Consider the following 25,778-nt stretch of genomic DNA (forward strand, 5'->3'; position numbering starts at 1 on the left):
GTGGATAAAGACTGGGCCAGAGCTGGGCAAAAGCTGGGACTAAGCCAAAACTAAGGCAGGGTCGGCTGGGATTAACTTGGGCCACAATAGGCAGCTGCCGATTGTCGACAGAAAAAACCCCCAGCTAAAACAGAACTTGAAAATCGAAAGTCAAAAGGCTAAACACAGTTACTCATCCACGGAGGATGAGATCGGCAGGGTCAGGCGGATGCTGAAGCAGCCTCAAAAAACCCAAAAGGTGAAGAAAACCCCCAGCGCCGACCAAGGGAACACAAAACAAAATCACAAACTACAACCCAATGCAGACCAAAAAAGGAACATCAACAGCTGTACAAAGCCCACTAATCTCTCCAATTGCAACCATGAACAAGAACCAGGAAGGGAGAGGGACAACAGGAATAAACAAGGCCTTCTTCATCCTGAAAAACCCTGGGGCCACACTCTTCTCGACTCCACAAGTTTTTCCAGGTCTGCCCGCCCCTCTAACCCCCGAGAAGGCAGATCACAACAAAGGACCAGCCACCGCTCTAAGCGTTTTAACTGCCCAGCCATCCTTGGGTTTAACAGCCCCCTTCGAGGGCCAAACAACCTCAAGGGGCCAAAGCCCACATCAGGATGACAGAAAAGTAAATAAACAACAACACTAGGAAACTGAAGAGAACAAGCAGCTGAGAGAAACTACCCCTGCTCCGTTCGGCACAGGGGGAACATCAGCCTCAGCAACCGAGCTGGAGACATCAGCAGAGGGCCGTGGCAAATTGAAGGTAACAGCCACAACTCCTCGTGTTACAGATAGCAATTGGAGGAAGGAAGGAAAGACGCATGGAGAAAGCTCAACAAAACCAGAACCACAAGCAACCCCTAAAACCGTATTAACCTCCAACACAAGGCGCAAAGCCCAAGCATAGCAAAAGCGAACGACTTGAATGACTTGAATGACTCTGAAACTTCATGGTTGAAGTTCCTAAGTTGCACACCAAGCCCAACAGTTAACAAGGAGACGCCACAAGACTAAAAACCAAATCCAAATCCAAAACAGCAGCAGCAGCCAATAAACCCCCCAAACTTAACGAAGGGGAGCCGACCATCCAGGAGGATAACCAGGATAAAATACTGGATAAAACTGGAACAGGAACGACATCAACCCTGAACTACAGCAATAGCCCACTATACCGAGAGCAAAATCTGGAAGCTGGTCATTTATCATACCAAAAGACTGGACAGAGTGCCGCCATAACCCATCCGGAGCTTCTCACATCAGTAATAGAAACTCTCCAGTCATCCGCAAAGGCACTCAATTGGCAATCGGATAAACTGGACGTTCAAATAGACCTAATGAACACCATAGCTCACTACATCGCAGGAATAGACATTAAAATGGACAAACTGAATACATTGATAATAACAGCTCAATCAAAATACACATTAGAACAAAGTCCCTGTTCCTGCGGGCCAATTATAGACAAGCTGAGCCTCCTTCCTAATCTTTTAGAACAAATTCTAGCACTCAGACAATCAAGCCCGCCTCGCTTCAAGCACAAAGAAGCTGACTACAACACACAACCAATCCCTCTCAAACAGACGGACAAAGAAAAACAAAAAGCGACAAACTCGGAAAAGGCAGGTCCCACGTCAAACGTACCGGTCTAATCTGAACAAATTACACTAACTAGACAACAAAATAAATGTGAAAGGAAAGCAAGGAACAAACTATCGGCAGGGAACACGGAGCATGGGCCAGAAATGTTCCCTATATTCACCACATTCAGAAAAAATGATCACACATTAAACATTACCAGATCGTATGAGGACCCAATGGACACATCGACTGAGGCACTGTTGGACCTAAAGACCTTTGGTAGCTTGGCTCGGGTGATAAGGCTTCATTCGGAGTATTATGTCGTGCTTGCATTCCACTCAACTCAGCACTCCAGCGTACCACCACTAAAAACGACACTACACCAAGGAATTTAGAGAAATTAGAAAAGCTTTATCTTCTCTTTTATCATTCTTTTCCTTTCCTTTCAAATGGCCCTAATTAGCTTTTATCCGCTTCACATTAGGGTCTAAACATTTCTTCGTGACCAGATTGGCATTGCATAGACATTTTAAATCTGTTACGAAATCAAGCACGCCACCTGATGATCAATCACAGTACTGCCAATTCAATAGTGCTTTGGATAGACACATTAAATATAGCACTTCACATAGCGATTTCCTACCACTTTAAATAGAGTCTTTAGACATAGCGCTTTACTTGGCAATCACATAGTACTTTGAGTAGAGTCATTAACTATAGCGCTTCACTTATGGATCACATAGCACTTCAGGTAGAGACATTAAATATAGCGTTTCTCTTAGCGATCACATACTACTTTGAGTAGAGTCATTAAATATAGCGCTTCACTTATGGATCACATAGCACTTCAAGTAGAGACATTAAATATAGCGTTTCTCTTAGCGATCACATAGTACTTTGAGTAGAGTCATTAAATATAGCGCTTCACTTATGGATCACATAGCACTTCAAGTACATACATTAAATATAGCATTTCTCTTAGCGATCACATAGTACTTTGAGTAGAGTCATTAAATATAGCACTTCACTTATGCTTTTCATCAAGGGGACCAAGCGCTGAGCATTGAACTGGCTACCTCCGTAAGGGACTCATGTTGACTGGGGAGGCAGTTATTTCCACTCTGGGGGCCAACGTTTAGTATTACACTGGCACGAATTCACTGGGCCATGGTTCGACCGCTTCCCCACTCCGGGGTAGTTGCAGGGCCAAGCAGGCTTGACGATCGGATTCCCCGGGGGAGGGGTGTGCACTGGGCTTCTCCCAGGCCTCCCGCCCTCCTCCCCAGGGTTTACCTCAGACTTCGGCCTCAACGGCCCTTGCGAAGATCCTCCGTCAGCCGTGCAGGTTTCCCGGCGATGTACGGGTCGGTCACACCTCTCGAGGCTCCGCACTGATGACGCACCACAGCCAGGGCGCACCCGCAGCCGCCAATGACAGTGCGGCCTGCGGGGACAGGTGAAGCGGCGGGGGCGGCACTTGACAGTCCGCCCCCGTCAGATGACAGGAGACACCGGCTTCAGGCCTACGCGGCCTCGATTAATCTGCTCGGCCTAACAAGGCCCTCCCTGAACTCTAGCGGCCTCCTCAGCCCTGGGGACCACGCAAACTCAGCTGTGACGTCAGCGACAGGGCCCCGGGCTTCTCCGCGGGCCCCAGCAATAGCAGGGACGAACTTTCTGGCCGCCAGGCCACAGTGGTGAGTTCTTTCAGGATCTCCTCAATGGGGGGTGTAGAAATTAAGGCCAGGCCTACAGTTTGAGGGGTGGTGAATAGTTTGACACCCAGCGCCCCCTACTCTCACAGGGTCGCCTCAGCTAAGTAAAGTCAGGGAAATGGTGGATAGGGTCGGTGAAGGTCACTCTCTCACTCAGTCCTCTTCAGGGGTCCTGACTAGGCGGGAAACACAGACGGTTAACGTGATCCCAGAGTTAGAGGTTGAAGGCAAGGCTAGGTCACAAGGTAGGGGGTAGTATCAACTGTGGGGGGAGAAAAAGCAGGCCCTAAGAACAGTCAGTTCTCCCCCCCCCCTCCAGCGCACCTACCTCCCCACTCAGGTGCCTTGCTCCTGACCACCTCACTTCACACCTTCTACCCCACCTAAAATGGCCGACGCAACTCACCTCTATTATATAGCCTGGGCCCTGACTATCCAGAGTGGTCCAGAAGGTGTTGGAACTCCTCATGCCAGCCTATGGCCCAGGTTCTGAGGTGACAGTTTTAGGCCACCATTTTGTGGAAGAGCTCTCTCCTTCCCTCCATTTTAGGGAAGCACCTTGCGCCACACCATCAATTAGTGATAATGGGGCGCCCAGAGCCTCTAAGTCAACACCAAAAAAACTAGTGGACAGAAAAATTAGAGGGTAAAGGAAGAAAAAATGAGGAGGGGACAGCCAGAGGACTGGCAGGTCTAACAGGCACCAAAAAAACAGTCCTTAGCTAAAATAGGAAGGGACAATCTAATCTCAAAGGAACAAAGTGATCACATTACGAACAGTACAGCAGAGTCCACACAAGACAGAAAGGTCAAAGCAGCAAGCCCCAAGACGAGTGCGGGCCCTGCAATACAGAAAGAACAAACACCAAGCCCACAGAGCAGTACTCGCACAGAGGGCATCGAGAAAATAAGCGCTTGCAAAGGCAACATGGGTAACCACCAAAAAAGTGAACACACTGATTGCCCACACAGCACTGAGACAAGACAACAAGAAAAAAAAGAAGGGCAAAACAAAAAACCCATGCTGCGTGAGCCCAAACCCTGTGCTAAACTGGAGAAGCGGACGGAAGGACCAACATCCACCTCAGCTATAAAGATTGTCCTACATCACGGAGGCCGAAGTGTAAATATAAACAACAAGGGAGAAGCTTCCCCCTGGGAAGGAGCAGAGGCAATCCACACGAGGGAACAAATTCCCGAAAGTAACACCAATGGTGTAATTGGAAAAGAGAATAACCAGGTCAGTAGGCTACCGTTAACAATTACACTACAAAATGCCGAAACAAGCACTAAGCAGAATAGTGGAAAGCGCTCAACACAAACACCCACCATGACGGGACCACGCCACGAAGCCAGCTCCTACTGCAGGACAGACCACGAAGCCAGAGCCGGCAGCTGGACTAGGAAGGATGAACAACAACTGCTATTAACTCCGGAATATGAAACTCAGGGGTTGCACGACACACTAAATAGAGGCAACATACTCAAACTCTTTGCAAACATCCAATGGCTACAACACCTAAACTCAGCCCATGTACTCTCAGTGGAATTCTGTAAGATACAACACAACAAGACGTTGGAACAAACTCTTACGACATGGCAATCGGAGGAGATCATTCAGCTAATAATGACCTTCAAGCAACAATTTGACACATGGGGCATAAGACTCAAGACCGGCAAAACCAGGTCCACTGAGGGAATCATTGGTGGTGAAGGAAAAAGCGGGACGCACGCCAGAGACAAAGGAACAGGTACACTCAGTACCTCGGAATGCAAGAGGGCACAGCCCACCACCGGCAAGACACAGCGCGGATAACCTAGGAAGACGAGAAAATACTCAAGGCGCCGTATATCACTGGAGCTGGTTAGCCGGAACGCTGAACAAGGAGAAAGACAATTGACCATGCCATAAACAGCCAACGAACAACTGTCAAGACACCCTCCATTTAATATCATGGAACATAGCCGGCGCCAGGAAATGGCTAGAAGACGGCTGGCCCCTCCGAAACTGGGCATCATGCTACAAAAGCCTACATTTCTCAGAGAGCAAACGCCTTATCATTCGCCCCTCAGGTCCTTATTAAAAAAGCTCAAGGGGCCATCATTCAAACCCCTACTGGCAACAATAAAAGCTAAAACGCTACCTACGCTATCCTACAGCAGCACAGCCCTCCATGGGAAAGAAGCGGACCTACTTAACAAAGCACAAGTGGCAATCTACAAAACAGTCTTTCAAATCCATCAGGGAGCTTCACCAGCGTAGACCAGATTAGAATTTGGGTTAACAAACGAAACGCTGGGAAGGAAGTATGCAACTATCAAGAAATGGTACAGCTTGAAACAAAACATAGCAGTTTCTGGACTGAATAAGGCTCTGTGGGACGAAATAGAGGAAGACGCAAAGTCCCCATACAACCAATAACTAAAAAAGGCTCTAACAGACACTTGTACAAGAGAACTCTGGGAAATCAATCTGCCCTACCCGGCCTTTAAGCAAACTATAAGTAAATAAGCAAAGCTCCACTCGTTGCTAGCAGACAAAACCACCTTTAGCACGAGAAAACATGCCTGGATGGTAAGTACAAATCACTCACCCCAGCACCATACTTAACTATTACGTTCTCAGCCCACAGAAAACTACAATTAATGGCCCTGCGTCTGGGTAAATTTCCATCCACCATGGACCAGCCAACTTGGGTCCACGATGGGCCTAAAGACTGAAGACTATGTGGGAGCAGTAAAGAGGACCTTGTCCACCTTGTCTGTATTTGTCCGAACGTATCCCAAGCATGAGTCACTTCCCTTAAAAAAGCCATGAACACTAGAGGCATAAGAACATGCAGATCGGCAATTATGGTGACCTTGGATCCAACTGACACTCCATTGAACTGCCAACTAATAAAGTTCCTCTTAGCTCATGCACAAGCACTAAAAAGTAACCCTGTGCCCTGCTCGCAAAAAGTAAATAAGACGGCCAATTCAGAAGCAGACCGTACTTCCGAACACAACGCAGAATAACATCAGAACATTGGGAGGAACACTTTACAAGGACTAGTTAACGCTCCAGACTTACTAAACTGTATACTATGCATGTTAAAATGTCTTTATTTTTTTTTAAAACAATGTCATTCTTTATACATAATTATAGTAGAAACTAAAGGCTTTTAAAATTTTTAGGAAAACAAAAAAAAAAGTGGGAAAAAATAACTTCTTTTAATCGCAGTATTCGGTTTTATTAAATGTATTGTTAGGGTTTTAACTAACTGAAACAATAAACTTTTTGATTGATTGATTGATTAAGTCCAGATATCTTCTGTCAGAGGTTGGAGATGTGAAAAGCTGAGCAGAGCTCAGAGGAGATTCGCTAGCATAACTTGTGGTAGAAAATATGAGGTACTGGGCTTATCCCAGAAGTGTTCTAGAGGGTGATTCATGCTGATTGGTTAAGACATAACTTTTGTCTCTTCTTTAATAGCTACTGGTACTCTTGTTTTTCATGTTAGAAGCCAGTAAAATGGGAATTGTAATGAAAAGCTGGACAAGCAGCAATCCTTGATACTTGGTTCTGTTGATTTGCAAGGGGCCACGACTCAAAACCAACTAGGGACAGTGGAGGGTATGCATTACCTAGAAAGTTAACTGTGCCCTGAAACCTATCCTTTAGTATCTGTCAGTCATGAGCTGTACCAAGAGCTGTACAAGTTTCAAAACAAAGAAAAAAAAATTAAAACCTACAACAATTCCAGTCTCTCCTCATGCACCAAAGTCACAGGCTACATTGCAAACTCAATATGAAGGGCAAAAATTACCCTGCCTATGAAACATTTTGATGGAATAAAACTCTCCAGTCTTTGAGAGATTAATTACCTCCTTCAAAGGTCATAGAACATCTTCGGTGGATTAAGGAGTAGAAAAATTTAGTTTTCCAGGAAATGCCTTTTGCTTAGCTGTTGACCCTGGCGATACTTCTGCAGATACTTCTGCAAATGATTAGGCTACTAGATGCCTTTTTTATCTGCAATTCCTAGTCTAATGTCTCAGCAGCTAGCCTTTTTAATGGGATTGCACCAGGTTAAAGTCTAGACTCAGAAGGGTTCCATGAACACCATTTCATCTCTTGGCCATGCAGTACAGCTTCAAAGGCCAAACAATTGCAGAATCATTGACGTGAGATGCCAATTTTGCAGGTAAGTTATTTGTCTTGTGATAGTAAAGGGATAATGTAACCAGGCAAGGCTGTCTAGGTGATAAGCATTCAGGACTTTCAAAGGCAAATGCAAATGAAGCTCAGCTTCTTGGAAGTGGAGTAAATAAATAAAAATGAGTGACAGCAAACTAGTGTAAAGTCCTTCTTACTTTAAATTCAGGCACTAGTGAAAGCATGGTGAAAGGATTAGTGTCGGGCACGGCGATTGCCAAGATAGGAGACAGTAACTTGAGCAACCAAAACAGAAAAGGAGCCAGGAGCTGCAAGGACCTGTAAACAGGGAGGTACAGTAATAACTGCCGCCTGTGCCTGCATTGAGCAAGAGAACATGAAGAAAGGAAACACAGCATCTAGGAGAAGGACCGCCTTGGAGTCAGGACATGCAGGAATGTGGAAAAAAGGTGCATGTCCCCTCAGGAGATAGAGGAAAGAAGGAAGTCAACAGGAGAGCTGAAACTCAGGAATGGTGTTGACGACTGTTAGACCTGACACCCGTGGGTGCTAGTCCCACAAACATTTTGCCCTTGCCCTTCATATTTTGCTGAATCCGGCTTTATGACTCTGAACTTTACCACTGCTAACCAGTGCTAAATTGCCTGTGTGACCTCCCTAAAACATGGTACAATTTGGTTACACCTAATAGGACCAGTTAATTTACTTGCAAGTCCCGGGTAAAGGGTATTTTACAAACCAAGAGCCTGTTCATTTAATGCTAATAGCGGACCTGCAGCACTCACTGTGTCACCCACCAAAGTATCCTTTCAAAACATGTCTCAGGCCTGCCACTGCAGCCTCAACTGCAGTTTTAAACTGCCATTTTGACCCGGCAAAATAAACCTCAACCTTTCCTTTAGGTAATTCATCCCTAAAGTGGACCCTAAAGGCTCATAGGGCAGGGTGCATTATATTAAAAAAGCAAGACATGTGGGTTTGGCTTTTAAAAGTCCTGGTAGTGAAAGACTCCTAAAGTCATTTTTCACTTTTGCAAGGCCTATCTCTCCCGTAGGATAACATTGGGCTACCTAACTTGAGCTTGGGAGCAGATAGGAAAATGGGTTTAAACTCAAACTAATTGTAATTTAAAACCCTTTTTAATGGTAAAGTCTGATTTTAAGTAACAGTTCTGACAATGCCACTATTAGTAAGTTGTAATTTTCTTGTCCTACCCAATTGTACTTTCTGCCAGTATCCTGGACCACATGACTGGGATTCACTTAGCTGTTTGCCTTAGTGTATTCCTCTCAGACAGTGAGACAAAGGGGAACTTGGTTTTGGCAGGATTGTTGGGTAGGAGCTGTTCCCTGCCCCACTTATATATCGAAGGACTGCTTCCAGCACACACACACAGGTACTGGACACTAGTCTGTTGTCACCCTAGACTGCTTAAAGCCTAGACAGGGCAAGAGAAGAAATTTCCAGAAACAGAGTTGCGGGTAGTTTGGGGAGTCCCCGCCCACCCAAACTTTAAAGGTTGGCACAAGGAGTCAATATTGGACCTCCTGAACCACTCACCAGATCACTTTTGAACCAATGGGAGACTCAGAAGGACTACTCTGCTGCCCTGCTGCTGGAAGGACTGTCCTGCTGCCTGAGAGGGAGGCCTGGACCTGCTCCTTCAACCCAGGAGCACCACAGTGACAGCAACGGCTAGCTGGCTGGCTTCCTGTGTAAGCTACATGGACATAACAAGCTCTAGTAACATAACACACTGTCAGAGAAGAATTTATAACATGTGAATCTATGATCGATCCAAATCTAGGAAACAAAGCGCATGTCATAATTGGCTGCAAGCACCAAAAGCAGCAAATGTCGACCCCTTAGTTGGGCAGATGCGATGCTTCAACTCCTACACAGAGACGAAAATCCTTCAATCCGAGTCACCTGGACATAAAACTGCTGCAGACATATGGGCCAGAGAGTACAGCACAGTCTATAAATGCTGGGTGTTTCAATATTTACGAAAAGCACAGCCTATATTGTCCAGAGAAGAAAACTGAAGCTAAATGGGAGCAAAAGGAGGCAGGAAAGGATGGATCTTAGCTGAAACATTTGCCAAAGCTTGAGTGTAGTAAGGACCACATTTCCTTAACTGTACAAACTCATCCAAACTAAATGTATGTAAAGACGTAATTTGGCTAAAATGATCTTATTTGGAATCTACCGATGTGATCATTGAAACATAATCTTGCCTAATTACATTATCATGCTTCTTTAATTGTAGCGATGAAACTAAATATTGCCAAGTGTGGAGAAATATTAATACATTTCTCAGGGTTACAATCCTAAACATAAAATGGTCATCTAAGGTAACACACGAAACAAAATGAAAGACAATAATAGAAGCTCATACCGGTTTCTTCACATCAGTCATAAAGGTGCAGGTACACTCTATGGAATGAACAGTGGTAGCGGCTCGTTTATAAATGCTGTAATTTGCAGGATTTAGCTGTTCCAGGTAGGCTGTGACAGATTCATGAACGCTGGGATAAGTCAGACAGAAGGGCATGTCCATGGAGAGAAGAAACAAGGCGCTCTTTAAGCTGTCAGGCAGAATGTCGCTAGCCTAAGAAAACAGAGATAATTGCAAGAAATAGTAGTTGTAAGTTATAAAAATAAGATGTTGAAAAGTACCAAATCACACTCTACCAGTTTTTAAAAAAACAATTGTATATTTTGCAAAATGTTTCTGCTGCAACAGCTAAGAAAAGGAAATGAGGCAAACCAGCTTCCACTGCTAAATCAACTCCATAACAAAATTGAATTAACTCTTAAAAACAATAAACTGAGAGATTTTACGTTCTTCTCTTGGTGTGAGGCTGATTCACAACAGTCCCTGATAAATTCTGTGCCTCACGAGTCGCTTTGAAACATCTAGCAAGTGCCAAGTTCGTAGATAAAACATATTTGAGCTCTCATTTCTGAATCACTATGGCAGAACAGAAGCAGGGTGTCTCTGAGTGAATCATAGACGAGAGGAAGGAGTGTTAGTCCCCTCATACCAAAGAATGGCTAAAGGACAAAAGTGAACTCCTCTTGGAGAGCCCAATATTTAATGTTGAACCCCTGTGGGAAGCCAAAGATGTGGGTTTCTTCCACCTCACAGTACCTACTTGCAACACATTTTAGAACTGATCACTGCCTACTCTTCCTGCAAGGGAAAACGGATTATACAGTTTGCAGAAAATGACGGCATAAACATACTCACTCGCAAACAGACCCTGTTCATTTGTAGTTGGCAGATTATAAATTTATCTTGGAGAAATGTCTACAGTTTCTATCAAAGTGCAAAAGTGGGTGGAACTAAATCATCCTAGTTGTACAAAGGTTTAGAGACGGACACTTGCGAAATCAAAGACTGGGGAATATGTGGCTTAAGAACTGTGTGTAGGCTCTTGAACCTGTAGGAACAAAGGCTAATATTCAATAGTGGAGACCACAGCTTGTCACAATGACCGAGGAAGAACCATCAGAGGTGCTAGAAGATGAAGAACATACATTGGAACAAAAATATTACCCGGTAACAAAAGGATTAGTTACTTACCTGTAATCCTAGTTCTCATCCAGGGGTATACTCATCAAAGTCATAATCTATGAATAATCCCCGCCCAAGTGTGGGATCCCGGAGCATATAGAAAATACATATATATACATATATATATACATATGTGAAAACATATAAATGCAGCCTAATAATGTTCAAAACATGGCAATGCTGTAAATTACATATTTTTGCATAGTAGTGCCCCCGTAACCCGTAAGGAAAAAAGGAAGCATCAGGCAAATTATAACACAGCACTGCTTTATTGCCATAAAGCAACATGTAATTGTAGGCATTCGCCAGTAGGCTGCAGTAGAGTATCAAGAAACCAAGAAAACTGACACCCTGCTTTAAGGCATTAGAGTAGGGGGACCGTGCCTTTAAGGCCTGCCCGTGACCCCCTGCTCCCATGATGCACTACAGGTGGCAGTTGGGCCAGTTCTTTTTGGCGGTGCCTCCGCACCTGAGTAGATCTGCCTTCCATACATCACTTATTTAAAGAGAAAACATTGCTCGTCCGGGAAAGTGGGTGGGTCGCTTATGACTTTGATGAGTATACCCCTGGATGAGAACTAGGATTACAGGTAAGTAACTAATCCTTCTCATCCAGGGGATACTCATCAATAGTCATAATCTATGAATAGAGTAGCAAGCCCATACCCAAAGTCTCGCGGACGAGCAAAAAACAGTTAAAAAACAAACAGCAAAACACATTTTGCATTTACAGTTATGCAAACAGGTTCCTCAGAGAAGCCTGCCCCACATGGGCGTCGGCCTGCGCGTCTGAATCTAGGCAGTAATGGCGCGTAAAAGTATGGACTGAGCGCCATGTAGCCGCTTTACAGATCTCAGACATGGGAACGTTGCGAAGGAGTGCTACCGTAGAAGCCTTCCCTCGAGTAGAGTGTGCTCTAGGTTTACCCTGCAGAACTTTGTGGGATAGTTGGTAAGCCAAAGCTATACAAGAGACAATCCATCTTGAAATAGATGTCTTGGATGCAGCCAGCCCGGTATTCGTGGGCCCATAGTTAACAAAGAGCCTGTCTGACTTTCTAAGAGTAAGGGTCTTAGCTAGATAGAATTTCAAAACCCTCCGGAGGTCAAGAGAGTGTAGAGCTCTCTCCGGGGGAGTGGTCGGCTGAGGAAAGAAGGTGGGCAACGTGATCACCTGATTAATATGGAAGTCCGAAACCACCTTCGACAGGAAGCTCGGATGAGTACGGAGCACCACCCTATTAGCATGAAACACAGTGTAAGGTTCCTTGCAGCAAAGGGCCTGAATTTCACTAACCCTACGGGCCGAAGTGATGGCTACTAAGAAGGCAGCCTTCCAGGTCAAATGTTGCAAGGAGGCCTTATGAATCGGCTCAAAAGGAGCTCCCATCAGCTTAGAGAGAACGATGTTCAGTTCCCAGGAAGGGGAAGGAGACCTCACAGGTGGGTAAACTTTCTTAAGCCCTTCTAAGAAATCCTTTACCACTGGCATCTGAAAGAATGAGGTCTGGGTAGGAGACTTCCTATAGGCTGTAATAGCAGCTAAGTGCACTCTGATGGACGAGTACTTTAACCCAGACTTCGCCAAGTACAGTAAGTAGGGGAGAATAACCTGTTCTTGACCCCGGATCGGATCAAGGGCGTTATCTCTACACCAGAAGCAGAATCTTTTCCATTTAAAACCATACGACTTCCTCGTGGAGGGCCTCTTTGCCTCCCGAAGAATGCTCATACAGTCCGGTGGAAGATCTAGATGTCCGTACTGGATGAATTCAGGAGCCATGCCGTCAAGCGGAGGGAGGGGAGATTGGGGTGGAACACTCTCCCCTTGTCCTTGGTCAGCAAGTTCGGCAGGCATGGCAACCTCCTCTGTGGTACCTCCGACAGTTGGAGTAGATCTGGGTACCACCACTGCCGGGGCCACTCCGGTGCTATTAGGATCATCCGAGTTCTGGCTCTGTAGAACTTCTGAATCACAGCCGGGATGAGAGGGAGAGGAGGAAAAGCGTAAAGCAATGTCCTCGACCAGCTGATCAAAAGCGCGTTCCCCTGCGACCCTCGTTGAGGGAACCTGGAGGCGAAGACGGGGCATTTCTTGTTGTCCGCGTCTGCGAACAGATCGATGTCCGGTAAGCCCCACAAGCGGAAGATGTCTTGAGCGACGTCTTCGTTGAGCACCCAGTCGTGCGCTTCGACGAAGTCTCTGCTGAGGCCGTCCGCCTGCACGTTCAGGGTCCCTGGCAGGTGAACAGCGACGATCGTCAGGTTTCTCTCCAGAAGCCATTTCCAGATTGACTGGGCCTCCAGAGACAGGACCCGTGATCTGGTCCCTCCTTGCTTGTTCAGATAGAACATAGTTGTGGTGTTGTCCGTCTGAACCTGAACATAGTCGGTCTGCAGGGATGGGTACAGGGACTTGAGAGCGAGATGGACTGCTCGGAGCTCCAAGAAGTTGATGTGATAGCTCTGTTCGGTAGCGGACCAGAGACCTTGTACTTGAAGTCGGCCCATATGAGCCCCCCAGCCCTGCATGGAAGCGTCTGTGACCACTGTCTGTGTCGGAGGCGCCTGATGGAAAGGGACGCCGTGAAGCAGATGGGAGCGCTTCATCCACCACCGGATGGAATCTTTGGCGGCTTGATGAAGGGTAATGTGATCTTCCCAGCGGTCGGACCTCTGCGACCACTGATCCTCTAGGTCTTGTTGCAGAGGACGCATGTGCAGACGTGCGTTGGGCACGATGTAGATGCACGAGGCCATGGATCCCAGGAGAGATGACACTTGTCTGGCTGTGGGATATTCCGTGCTGAGAAGCGTGCGGCTTTTTTGCAGCATGGAGGATAACCTCTCCTCCGAAGGACACACGCTTGCGCTTGAGAGGCGCCCAGGTAGTGGATCCGCTGAGTTGGATTGAGGATCGACTTCCTGTAGTTGACCTGAAGGCCCAACGAGTGGAGAAGGTTTAGGCAGAACGAGAGATGGCTCTGGAGTCGAGCCGGTGTGGAACTTTTTAAGAGCCAGTCGTCTAGATAGGGATAGACGAAGATCTTCCGTTTGCGGAGAAATGCAGCCACCACCGCCATGCACTTTGAGAATGTGCGTGGCGCGGACTTGAGGCCGAATGGCAGGACCTTGTATTGATAATGTTGGCGAAAGATGCGAAATCTGAGAAACTTCCGATGTTTCGCTGAGACAGGAATGTGGAAGTATGCATCCTGTAAGTCGATGGCACACATCCAGTCCCCCTGGTGTAGATGTGGGAAGATCTGGTGCAGTGCTAGCATCCTGAATTTTTCTCTTCTGAGAAATCTGTTGAGTAGGCGGAGATCGAGGATGGGTCTGTAGTCTCCGATCGCTCCTCTTTTCTGAACAAGAAAATACCGGGAATACACTCCCTGATTTCTCTGCCTGTTTGGAACTTCCTCTATGGCGTTTTTGGAGAGGAGAGTGGCAACTTCGTCCTTTACAAGCTTGTTTTGGCTGGTAGGGAGTGGCTGTTTCCGTGGGGGTACCTGCGGAGGGGGAGATTTGAACCTCAGCAAGTAGCCACGCTCTACAATACTCAGCACCCATCTGTCGTTTGTAATTGCATTCCACTCTGCCAGGTGAGCGGTGATACTTCCTCCTACCGGAGTGGAGAACGAGCGCGGAGGAAGTACGTTTTCACTGTTTGGGAGGTTGCTTGTTAGAGGACTGCTGCTGTTTAGCATTTCCTCTTCCTCTGCCCCGGCCCCTTTGCTGGAACTGGGACCTCTGTTGGTTTTGAGAGGACCATTGGGGCGTTTGAACGCGCTGGTGAAAGGCACGTTTGTCGCCCTGGCGAAAGCGCTTGCGGAACTCTTTGCGTTTTTCCAGTCCCACAGCCTTTACGGTGTCCAATTCCGTTTTCATCTTGCTCATTTGGTCGTCCGCATGAGCTCCAAATAGCGATGATCCATTAAACGGCAGGTTAAGAATTCTTTTCTGCGCATCTGGTTTGAGGCCCGTTAATCTGAGCCAGGCCGAACGGCGGGAGCAGATGCCATGGGAGTAGCCATGCGCGGCTAGGTCTGATGCATCCGCCGCTGTGCTTATTACTTGGTTGGCCACCAGTCCGCCTTCATGGAGGATCTCCGTGAAGTCCTGCCTGTCCTCCCTAGGCAATTTCTCCACGAATCTGGCCAGGGAATCCCATAGGGAACGATCATACCTCCCCAGCAGGGCTGAAGCGCTAGCGACCTTCATGTGCGAGGCAGAGGAGTTGCACATTCTCCTGCCGTAGGAGTCCATCAGCTTGCTGTCCTTCTCAGGGGGGACAGAAGCAGATACTGAGGCTGAGTGAGACTTCATGGCCGCCGCCACTATCACCGAATCCGCTGGCGGGTCCGCCCTCAAGAATAAAGGGTCCTCGGTCGGAGCCTTGTACTTCTTTGCTATTCTCGAGGGGACCGAGCCCGCTGTAGCCGGTGTAAGGAACGTGGCCATCGCTGGTTCTAACAATCCTGGCATCAACGGGAGCAGAGGTCTGGGAGCTGACCGATGGTGTAAAGTGTCAAAGATCACAGAAGTGGGTGCCTGAGGGACGTGCAGTGCGATGTTCAACTTCTGCGCCCCTCTACCCAGGACGTCCGAGAAAGTTATAATGTCATCCACCGGGGACACTCGCGATGGAGGCGTGGATGAAAAAGTAGGAGAGTAGTCCCGGACTGAGGATCTTGTGGATGAAGTCCCAGTGGACGGCCTGGTGCGTCGCCTCTTGTGGGAACGTTCGCTATGGTGAGCCCTTGATCCTGATCTGCGCTTGGACGGAGATCTTGGACGTTTTGGCGCGGTGCGACGGTCCCTGGAACGAGACCGGCGTGGTGAAATTGGCCTTGGATCCCTCGGAGGCGATTTACTCCTGCGCGGTGGGGAATACATGCGGGAGTAGTCCGATCCCGGACTCCGACATGTGCCAGCGCCCACATCTCGTAACCAGCGCGGTGACAGTCCAAACCGCTCTGGAGCCTCGGGTGATCCTTCCGGAGATATTTGCACGATGTGCAGTCCCGGAGATGATGACTGTTCTCCTGGGGACCTCTCCGCGGGCGGTCCAGTTTTCGCCCTCGACGTCGAATCCCTTGACGTCGACGACGTTTGCGTCACCATCGGCAAGTGTGAGGTATGCCGTTCTGGTCTCGACGGCGGTCTCGACGCCGATCGCGGAGACCTCGACGTCGATCTCCTCTTCTCTGGCACCTGACGTCGGCTAGATGACCTCGACGTCGGCCGTGTCTTCGACGTCGACCTCTCTCGACGTCGACTGGGCGACTTCGATGTCGACCTCTCCTGCCGTCGACCAAGTGACTTCGACGTCGACCTCTCTCGACGTCGACTGGGCGACTTTGACCTCGACCTCTCTCGACGTCGACTGGGCGACTTCGCCGTCGACCTCTCTCGACGTCGACTGGGCGACTTCGACGTCGACCTCTCTCGACGTCGATGTGGTGATCTTGACGTCGATCTTCCTCTCGACGTCGACCTTCTATGTCGCCGAGTGGGGGTAACCATCGACGGCGACCGGCCCACTCGCGGCGGAATGTACGTCTCCGCATCTCTCGACGTCGACCCCCTCGAGGGTGGCGGAGAGTGTCTCGACGTCGACGGAAGCCTCGACGTCGACGGAGACAGTCCAGATGTCACCAGACTAGCAGCCTTCGAGCCCGAAGGGCCACCTCTTGACGCCCACTTACTTTTGCGCGGCGGAGACTCTTGATGGTGGGATGAATCCCTCGACGCCGAAGTTCTCTGCCTTTTCGCCGGCATCCTCGACGTCGACGGCGAACCTCTTGGACTCCTGGTCTTTTTGGAGCCCGGGGGGCTGGTATGTCGCCGTTTCTGTACTTGCGTAGCTGAAGAAGGTGGTCTTGATGAGGAATGCTCGCCTTCACGACGGCTTCGTTCCTTCTCCAGTCTTGCATGCAGTTTAATGCGCTCTCTGTTCCTCAGAGTGCGCTTTGAGAACTTCTGGCAGTGGGGACACTGGTCAGGATCGTGTTTTGATGGTAAACACACAATACACACCGAGTGTGGATCCGCCAATGCCATTTTATTACCACAAGAAGGGCATTTCCTAAATAAAGGAGACATTCTGACTGGAAAAAATTGGAAAATTCACTGGAAACCAGCAGAATTAGCCCTTAAAAGCCAGAAAACGTCAAAAAAAGCTTGAAAAAGCTGTAATTCAAAATTTCAGTAAAAAAACTGAAGAGCTCAAGCTCCAGGATCCTCATAGAAGGAGCCGGAAAAAAGAACTGGCCCAACTGCCACCTGTAGTGCATCATGGGAGCAGGGGGTCACGGGCAGGCCTTAAAGGCACGGTCCCCCTACTCTAATGCCTTAAAGGCAGGGTGTCAGTTTTCTTGGTTTCTTGATACTCTACTGCAGCCTACTGGCGAATGCCTACAATTACATGTTGCTTTATGGCAATAAAGCAGTGCTGTGTTATAATTTGCCTGATGCTTCCTTTTTTCCTTACGGGTTACGGGGGCACTACTATGCAAAAATATGTAATTTACAGCATTGCCATGTTTTGAACATTATTAGGCTGCATTTATATGTTTTCACATATGTATATATATATGTATATATATGTATTTTCTATATGCTCCGGGATCCCGCACATGGGCGGGGATTATTCATAGATTATGACTATTGATGAGTATCCCCTGGATGAGAACTATAGTTTCCTTAAGAGACACAACAGCATACTCAAACCAAAGGTATAGTTTCCTACACTGTGTCCCTATTTGGGAATAGCTCGCTCTAGTTGTATTAATTTACAGAATAAGTACAGGACCGGAAACACTATTAGTTGACCAGGGTTGTTGGTTGCAGCATATCTAAGTCCGTATCCCTAGCTCTCTACCTTTCCTTTTTATGCCATGACACGTTTGTTAAGCCTGAGTGATTATTGCAGGACAAATGTCAGTCAGATGTACATTTAGAACAATGCAGATTTCAATGTAACTCTATAATTTTATGACAGCTGACCACTCTAAGAGCTTGGTCAGAAATGGAACATTTAAAATGGTGTTATAAAACTTGTCAGATCCTAAATATCTTTCGAAGGACAGTCGGGTGGCATCTGGGTGTGTTGAGGTGAACAGCCTCCTAAAGTAGGCATGCCATTTTTAACACTCACTAGGGAATACCATGATGAGCATTGATCCGATGTGGAGGAAGAAGTTTATGGCAGCCATTATTCAGCTGCTGCAGGTTGCACTGCATTCTGAAGGCTATTTAGGTGGTATGTTAGACTAGCATTCCCAACGTACAGCCTCAAGAGAATCAAGGCCTGTACCACAGCACGTAGACCCTGCACACGAATATTTTTTTTGTGATACTTAGCAAGATACATAGTTGGTGCTGTACTCCTTTTACAAGGATTTTAATATGTAGCACCAAATGGGATACAGAAACCTTAATAAACAGCCGTCAGTGTGAAGGGGGAGTGATGCCTAGCTCTTTGGCCACAGTGATATAGATGAGTCTAATTTGCATACTGTTGCATGGTCGTGCTCAAATTCAAGTCATAAAGGTATAATAATACTAAACAAAGCAGTGCCCAAGGAGGGGAGAATTGAGCTTTAGGGTACCCTGAAGTATTAAGGAACAATCAACCTGTCAAGTGGAATCATCAACATATACTACCTGCGACTGATCTTGTAGAAAGGAGGTAAACCTTTGAGGACTTTACCCTAGATGCCCTTACATAATTGAAGGATGCTGATAAATCTTTCACGTCCCACAGTAAAGAAAGGAGCTTGGTGATCATATAGGACTAAAATGTATGCTTTAATTGACAGGCGAGGCCCATTTTAATATGGCCGATGCGCTGACGCGCTGGACCTGATCTCTGGAGAGAGATCTCCTGTGCTTTGGTAATCCCACTCCTGTCTGAGTGGATTTTACCACTTGTTCTGGAGTGTTGTGCTTACCCACCTGTACATGAGCTCTTTTATCCACTTTCTGTTCCTTGTAACACCTCTGGGTGTGGGAGGTGCATAGCTCCCGTGTTTTTAATTCTCAGCATGACACTACAGTCAACACTGAGGGGCGCGCAAATTGTGCACTGCATGTACCATGATGCAAAGGAGAAAACTTTTCTGGGTTATGATCTAGTGTCGGGCCGTACCCTTTTCCCTGACCAAACTGTTTTTCATGACCTCCTCTACCATTTATCACACATTCTTACGTTCCTTTTTATAAAAATTGCAATCCGGCCTATTGATTAACCTTTATCCAGCACCAGGCGGAGATTACGGCCCGAGCCGGAGAGTACGGTCCGGGTGCGGAGAGTACAGTCTGGATGTGGAAATTCCGGCTCGAGTGCAGACGTAAAGTTAGGTCTCGTAAGTGCATTCTGTGACTACCAAAAATCGTAAGTGCCTTCTGTGAATACCAAAAGTAGTAAGTTTATGATTTTGTCTCAGATTAGTTCAGTGAATCGGCCCGAGATTTTTAATATGCTGAGTGAGCGGGACCCGGATGCCATTTTTCTAACGGAAACCTGTCTCTCAGAGAATTCCATGCTGGATATTCTCGATGCTCTACCCCCCAGTTATGGGATCGCGAGATGCGACCGCCCTTGTCAGCGGGGGGGAAACATTGTGGTTATTTCTAAACTATTATGGAACTGCACTCCTAAAGGGGTGGTTCTCCCAGACTGAGGCAGCACAACTCTATAACTCTATCTAGTAATACCTCTTTAGTAGGACTCCTGATCTATCGTCCCCCAGGACCTGCCACTAACTTTATATCAACCCTAGCCGAGTTCATCTCGCAATTAGCCCAGTGTCATAACAAATTGATGATAATTGGAGACCTTAATTGGCATTTAGAGACAGCAGACTGCCAAGCAGCCTCCTCTCTAATCAGAGATCTTGGAACCCTGCAGCTATCCCAATTAGTGTCTGAACCCACTCACGAAAAAGGTCGTACGCTTGATCCCATCTTCTTGAAAGACCCCTTTATTTGAACTGCACCTCCTTCTAGACTACCTTGGACTGACCACTTTTTGGTCCCCTTTCTTTTACCTTTTACCTTTGACCTCGATCTCTCCTTTGACCTACACTGTTCATAAAATGGGCTAGGGTTACTCCAGATAATTTTACCACCGTTCTGTTGGCTGTGGACCCGGACATCGGAAGGGACAATGAGCTGAACCTTGCTACTCAAAACTTTGAATCATGGCTAACGAGGGCTATTGACAATATAATGCCCCTATCATCTAGATGCAATCTTAGATCCTCTCCTTCTTCACCCTGGTACAATGAACAACTAGCAACAACTAAAAAACACTGTAAACGCCTCAAATGCGAATGAAGGAAAGAATATAAATACAACCAGTCAAGCTCGCCTTAAGGAAGCCTTGAAACAATATCATAAGCTCATCAGAGCGACACAAAGAATATTACGCTCAAAAAATTGATTGCGCCAGTATTCCCACTAAAGAATTATTTCCTTTACTGAAAACTCTCACATTTCCAGAACAAGTATCTACTGCTGCTACTCCCTCTCCAGAATTCTGCACTAATATAGCCACAATTTTTTCTGCCAAAGTCACTAACATCTATGACACCTTCCCTGAGGACAGTACAAAAAGAAAACTACCCAGCGATTAGTGAACAGCCATGAGATATAATCTATTTTGACATTCCCTCTTTGGAGGAACTGAAAACCCTCTTTCTGACCATCAAGTCTGGCTTCACCCTTGACCATGCTCTGCCCAAAATCTATTCCTTGGCCATTACTGCTATTCTCCCCCACTTACGTGAACTGATCACAAAATCGATCAATATGTGCTTAGTGCCGAAGCAATGGAAACATGATATGGTACTTCCTATTGGGAAAAACCTATCTCTGGATCCCTCTGGCTTAGAGAACCTTTCATCTATATACTTGCTGCCTTTTTGGGCGTAAATACTTGAGAAACATTTTAACAGTTCCTAACAGCTTTCATTAAATCAAAAGGGATGCTACATCCCTCTCAATCATGGTTCAGGGCGTACTATTATACTGAGTTGGCTCGCCTCCTCTCGGAGGAAGTTCTCAGAAGGAACGATGACAAAGGCCAGACCTCTGCCCTTATATTGCTGGACCTAAGCGCTGCCTTTGACACGGTATCCCACAAGATCCTAATTCATAGGCTCCAGGAATGTGTGATAGGTGGTAAAGCGCTTAAATGGTTTATATCTTTTCTCCAGGACAGAACCTTTCAGGTCACTCAAAAGTAATGTGTATCAGAAAGCTTGGTCTCACCTCGAGGAGTTCCTCAAGGCTCAATTCTGAGTCCTACATTGCTTAATATCTACAAGAGACCTATAGCAGCTATCATTAATAAATACAACGTTCAGGTGGTGTCTTATGCTGACGACATTCAACTTATTGTGAATCTTTTGAAACCTAATACTTTCTCAGGAGAGCGTTTTAAATCTTGCCTGGCTGAAGTCGCCACGTGGATGACAAATAGCTGTTTAAAATTGAACTCAAACAAACAGAACGCCTGTTAGTAAGAAAGGCTCCTTCGATTGGGACGTCCGCCTGGTGGCCTGCATCCTTGGGTGAACTGCCGGAACCGAAACAAAGTGAAGAATTTATGAGTCTGGTTTGATTCCAAACTCTTTCGAAGACCAAATTAGCAAGATTGTAGCCAAGTGCTTTAGCACTCTAAAAACCCTAAGGAAAATTTTAGACCTAATACCTTCCAAATCCCGTAAAAGTATTGTGCACGCTCTTATTACCTCCCACTGCACTATGGAAATATTCTGTGTCTTGGAGCCACGAAGTGAAGTATCAAGTCGCTGCAGTGAGTTCAAAATGCCACAGCGAGACGTGTACTAAATCTCCCCAAAAGATCCTCAGCATCAGGTGCTCTCAATCCGTTACACTGGCTCCCAGTGTCCCAAAGAATTAAGCTTAAGCCTTGTGTTTGAGCCGCCGCATACTTCACAAGCAAGGCCCCAGTTACCTGCATCCTATGATACACGCTATCATCACAGGTCGTGATCTTAGATCGGATCACTGACAAAATATCGAAGGTCAAAAAAAACGACCTACAAAAATATCGGAGCAAAAAAATCGATGTCAAGAATATCGACATCCTATCTACAACATGGCAAGTACAAAAATATCGAAAATAAAATATAGATGTCAAAAATATAATTATTAAAAATATCAGGTTTTTTTTTAGTTAAAAAATATATGTAAATTAAACCAAATAATACTTATAAATGAAATAAACATAATTAAATATATGTTATAATGTTTAAAATTAATAATTTATATAATTTAATAAAACATTAATTAAACATATACATATAAAATAAACTTAATAATCAGTTTTAATAATTATTTTAATAATTTATGAATTATTAAAAATTATAAATTACAAATACATCTATACACATAAAACAATAACGAATAAAAATTAAATAATTATGTATTACAAATTAAAAAAATTACATTTACTTTGAATATTTTTTAAATTAATTATATATTACATTAGCTAAAATAATACCAAAAATATTAAATAGCGGAGAGAATAAAACTACTACTCCAACTCCAAAAAAAAACAACAGTAAGGAAAATGTTGGATAGCGTAGGGCTAAAAATTACTATTCCCACTCCAGGGAGTGCAACAGTAGGGAAAGTGTTGGATAGCGTAGAAGTATAAATTACTATTCCCAGTCCAGGGAGTGCAACAGTAAGGAAAGTGTTGGATAGCGTACGGGTAAAAATGACTATTCCAACTCCAAAGAGTGCAACAGCAGGGAAAGTGTTGGATAGCGTAGGGGTAAAAATTACTATTCCAACTTCAGAGAGTGCAACAGTAGGGAAAGCGTTGGATAGCGTAGGGGTAAAAATTACTATTCCCACTCCAGAGAGTGCAACAGTAGGGAGTGTTGAATAGCGTAGGGGTAAAAATTACTATTCCCACTCCAAACAGAGCAACAGTAGGGAGAGTGTTGGCTAGCGTAGGGGTAAAAATTACTATTCCAACTCCAGAGAGTGCAACACTAGAGAAAGTGTTGGATAGCGTAGGGGTAAAAATTACTATTCCCACTCCAGAGATTGCAACAGTAGGGAAAGTGTTGGATAGCGTAGGGGTCAAAATTACTATTCCAACTCCAGAGAGTGCAACAGTAGGGAAAGTGTTGGATAGTGTAGGGGTAAAAATTACTATTCCAACTCCAGAGAGTGCAACAGTAGGGAAAGTGTTGGATAGCGTAGAAGTTAACAATAACATACTTATAAATAAAATAATTATTTAAAATAATTAGTGATTTAATTATTAAATAACTCTAAATTAAATACCAATAAATAATTATTAAAAACATAACTACCAATTAATAAGTAATTAACAATAAATTCATAATAAATACCAATAAATAATTAATATTAATTACAAATAATAAATATTAAACAATAACATATTTGTCATAACAAAAAACATTAGTAATTAAAAAGTAATTCCCAATTAAAAAATATTGAGTTAAATATTTTATACCAAAAAATAATAATTATTAAACATTAATTACCAATTAAAAAATATTGAACAATTAAATATTTTTATACCAAGAAATAATAATTAAACATTCATTACCAATTAAAAATAGCTAATTAATGTATTAGACATATCAATAAATAATATTTGATTACCGATTAATGATTAATCAACAATGAATTATTTTTTATAACCAGAATACTATAATTTAAAATATTTACCAATTAATAATTAATGTCCAATAAATTAATTATCAATACCCAACAACAAATTTAATAATTAATTAGATTTCAATTAATTCCAACACTATTCCCCTATAAACGCACGACACACTCCAATAATAAAATGATACACTTAACATAAGTATCAATTAACCAATTAATAAAAACTAATTACCAACTAATAATTAATTAACAATAATATAATTATCAATACCAATAAATGAAAATAAATTATTATTTAATTACAATTAAATTACTTCCCACCCTATTCCCCTATAAACCCACAACCCGCTACAGAACTAAAAAGCAAAACTTAATTAAAATTAATTTATAATTCCTAAAAATTTATATTAATTTTGTATAATTAAATTACTTCCCACCCTATTCCCCTATAAACACACAACCTGCTACGGTACTAAAACACAAAATTGACCATTATTAACATACAAAAATTGTATACATATATTTTAAAACCAGTAGAACACTTAACAAAAAACATATAACACATACATATTAAATACATAATAAAATACATAAAAATAACAGTAACATCGATATTAGTAACATCGATATATTTGATATCGATATTACTAACTTCGATATTACTAACATCGATATAAAATAAAAAAAATCAATATTACTTACCTTAGGGTCGATATTCTGTCCATCGATATTCTCAACATCGATATTCTGTCCCTTTGATATTGTCAACTCGATATTAGTGTAGGTAGATATTTAATTTTCGATATTTTGACTGCTCACCCTTAGATCATCTGAGGTCAAGCTTGATAAATTTCCTAAGACTAGGAAAGCTAGAATGGGAGCTTGTGCTTTCTGCTTCTTGGATGCAAGAATGTGGAACTCTCTCCGTTATGCTCTGAGAGCTTCTCCTTCAGAGAAAGATTTCAGAAGCAAATTGAAAACATGCTTGTTCCGCAACCCGCTCTAACCCCCTAGGGTTGCGTGTTTCCCGTGTCTCTTCTCATCTAGATCCTAGCGCGGGGACACACCGTTGTGGTGTAACAAGGCGCTCTACAAATAGCAATATTATTATAAGAAGGCATTGTATGGCATCTACAGCTAGTAGTGCAACAGTTTTGGTGTTAGAGCCCAACAGAGTTGAGTTCAAGCTTGTTTGCAAAGTTGAGTGTCAACGCAGTTCTAATGCTTTTGCCCAGAAAAACAGAGTCTAAGATTGGACACACATAATTTGGGTTTGATTATCTATTTAGCTGGGGGATTACCTGATCGTTCTTGTGCTTTTTGGAAATTATTCTTTCACCAACTTAGGTGCCGATTCCGAATCTGTAAAACCCGGGTACGAACCGTCGGACGGAGCGTTTTCTCCGTCCGACTCGTACCCGGGAAAAACACCTTACAAACCCGCAAGTACGATTCGTACAGAAACACCATTTCCGTATGAATCGTAAAAAACACCGACCGGCTAAAACATACCCACAATTGCGATCCGGGACACCGCGTACGTGACATTCGCACGGAGTCAGGCAGCGTTTTACGGACCAGCAAGTACGATTCGTACCCACAGCACTTCGCACGGCAATATTTTTACGGGACCCAAAAAGTGCCGCAAAAGCTAAGTACGCCACGATTCACGGCGAAAAGGGGGCCCGGTACGCACCGTACCCCCATCCCTACACGTCCGCGCCATACCCCAGCACCCCCCCCATGTCCACGCCGTACCCCAGCACCCCCCCATGTCCGCGCCGTACCCCCACCCCCGTAGGTACGGAGCGTACCCCCACCCCACCCCCATAGGTACGGAGCGTACCCACACCCCCGTAGGTACGGAGCGTACCCCCACCCCCGTAGGTACGGAGCGTACCCCCACCCCCGTAGGTACGATGCGGACCCCCAGCGTGTAGGTGTGGGTACACTCCGCACCTACGGGGGTGGGGTGGGGGTACGTTCCGTACCTACGGGGGTGTGGGTACGCTCCGTACCTACGGGGGTGTGGGTACGCTCCGTACCTACGGGGGT

The 25,778-nt window shown here is 45.1% G+C and overlaps 1 protein-coding gene across 4 annotated transcripts in view; it reads right to left on the reverse strand.

Annotated features, from left to right (window-relative positions):
* Positions 1-25,778, reverse strand: part of RTTN (rotatin) — a 1,165,399-nt gene that overhangs the window by 941,908 nt on the left and 197,713 nt on the right. For all 4 annotated transcript variants that reach the window (XR_014961587.1, XM_085605903.1, XM_085605904.1 and 1 more), the window contains exon 13: positions 9,852-10,064. Coding sequence is in view for 3 of the 4 variants with exons in the window: in XM_085605903.1 (XP_085462029.1) it covers positions 9,852-10,064 (213 nt within the window). In the remaining variant the exon portion in view is untranslated. The remainder of the gene's footprint in view (positions 1-9,851; positions 10,065-25,778) is intronic.

Source organism: Triturus cristatus, chromosome 5_1 (genome assembly GCF_964204655.1).
Source record: "Triturus cristatus chromosome 5_1, aTriCri1.1, whole genome shotgun sequence".
In the NCBI taxonomy this organism is placed as follows: Eukaryota; Metazoa; Chordata; class Amphibia; order Caudata; family Salamandridae; genus Triturus; species Triturus cristatus.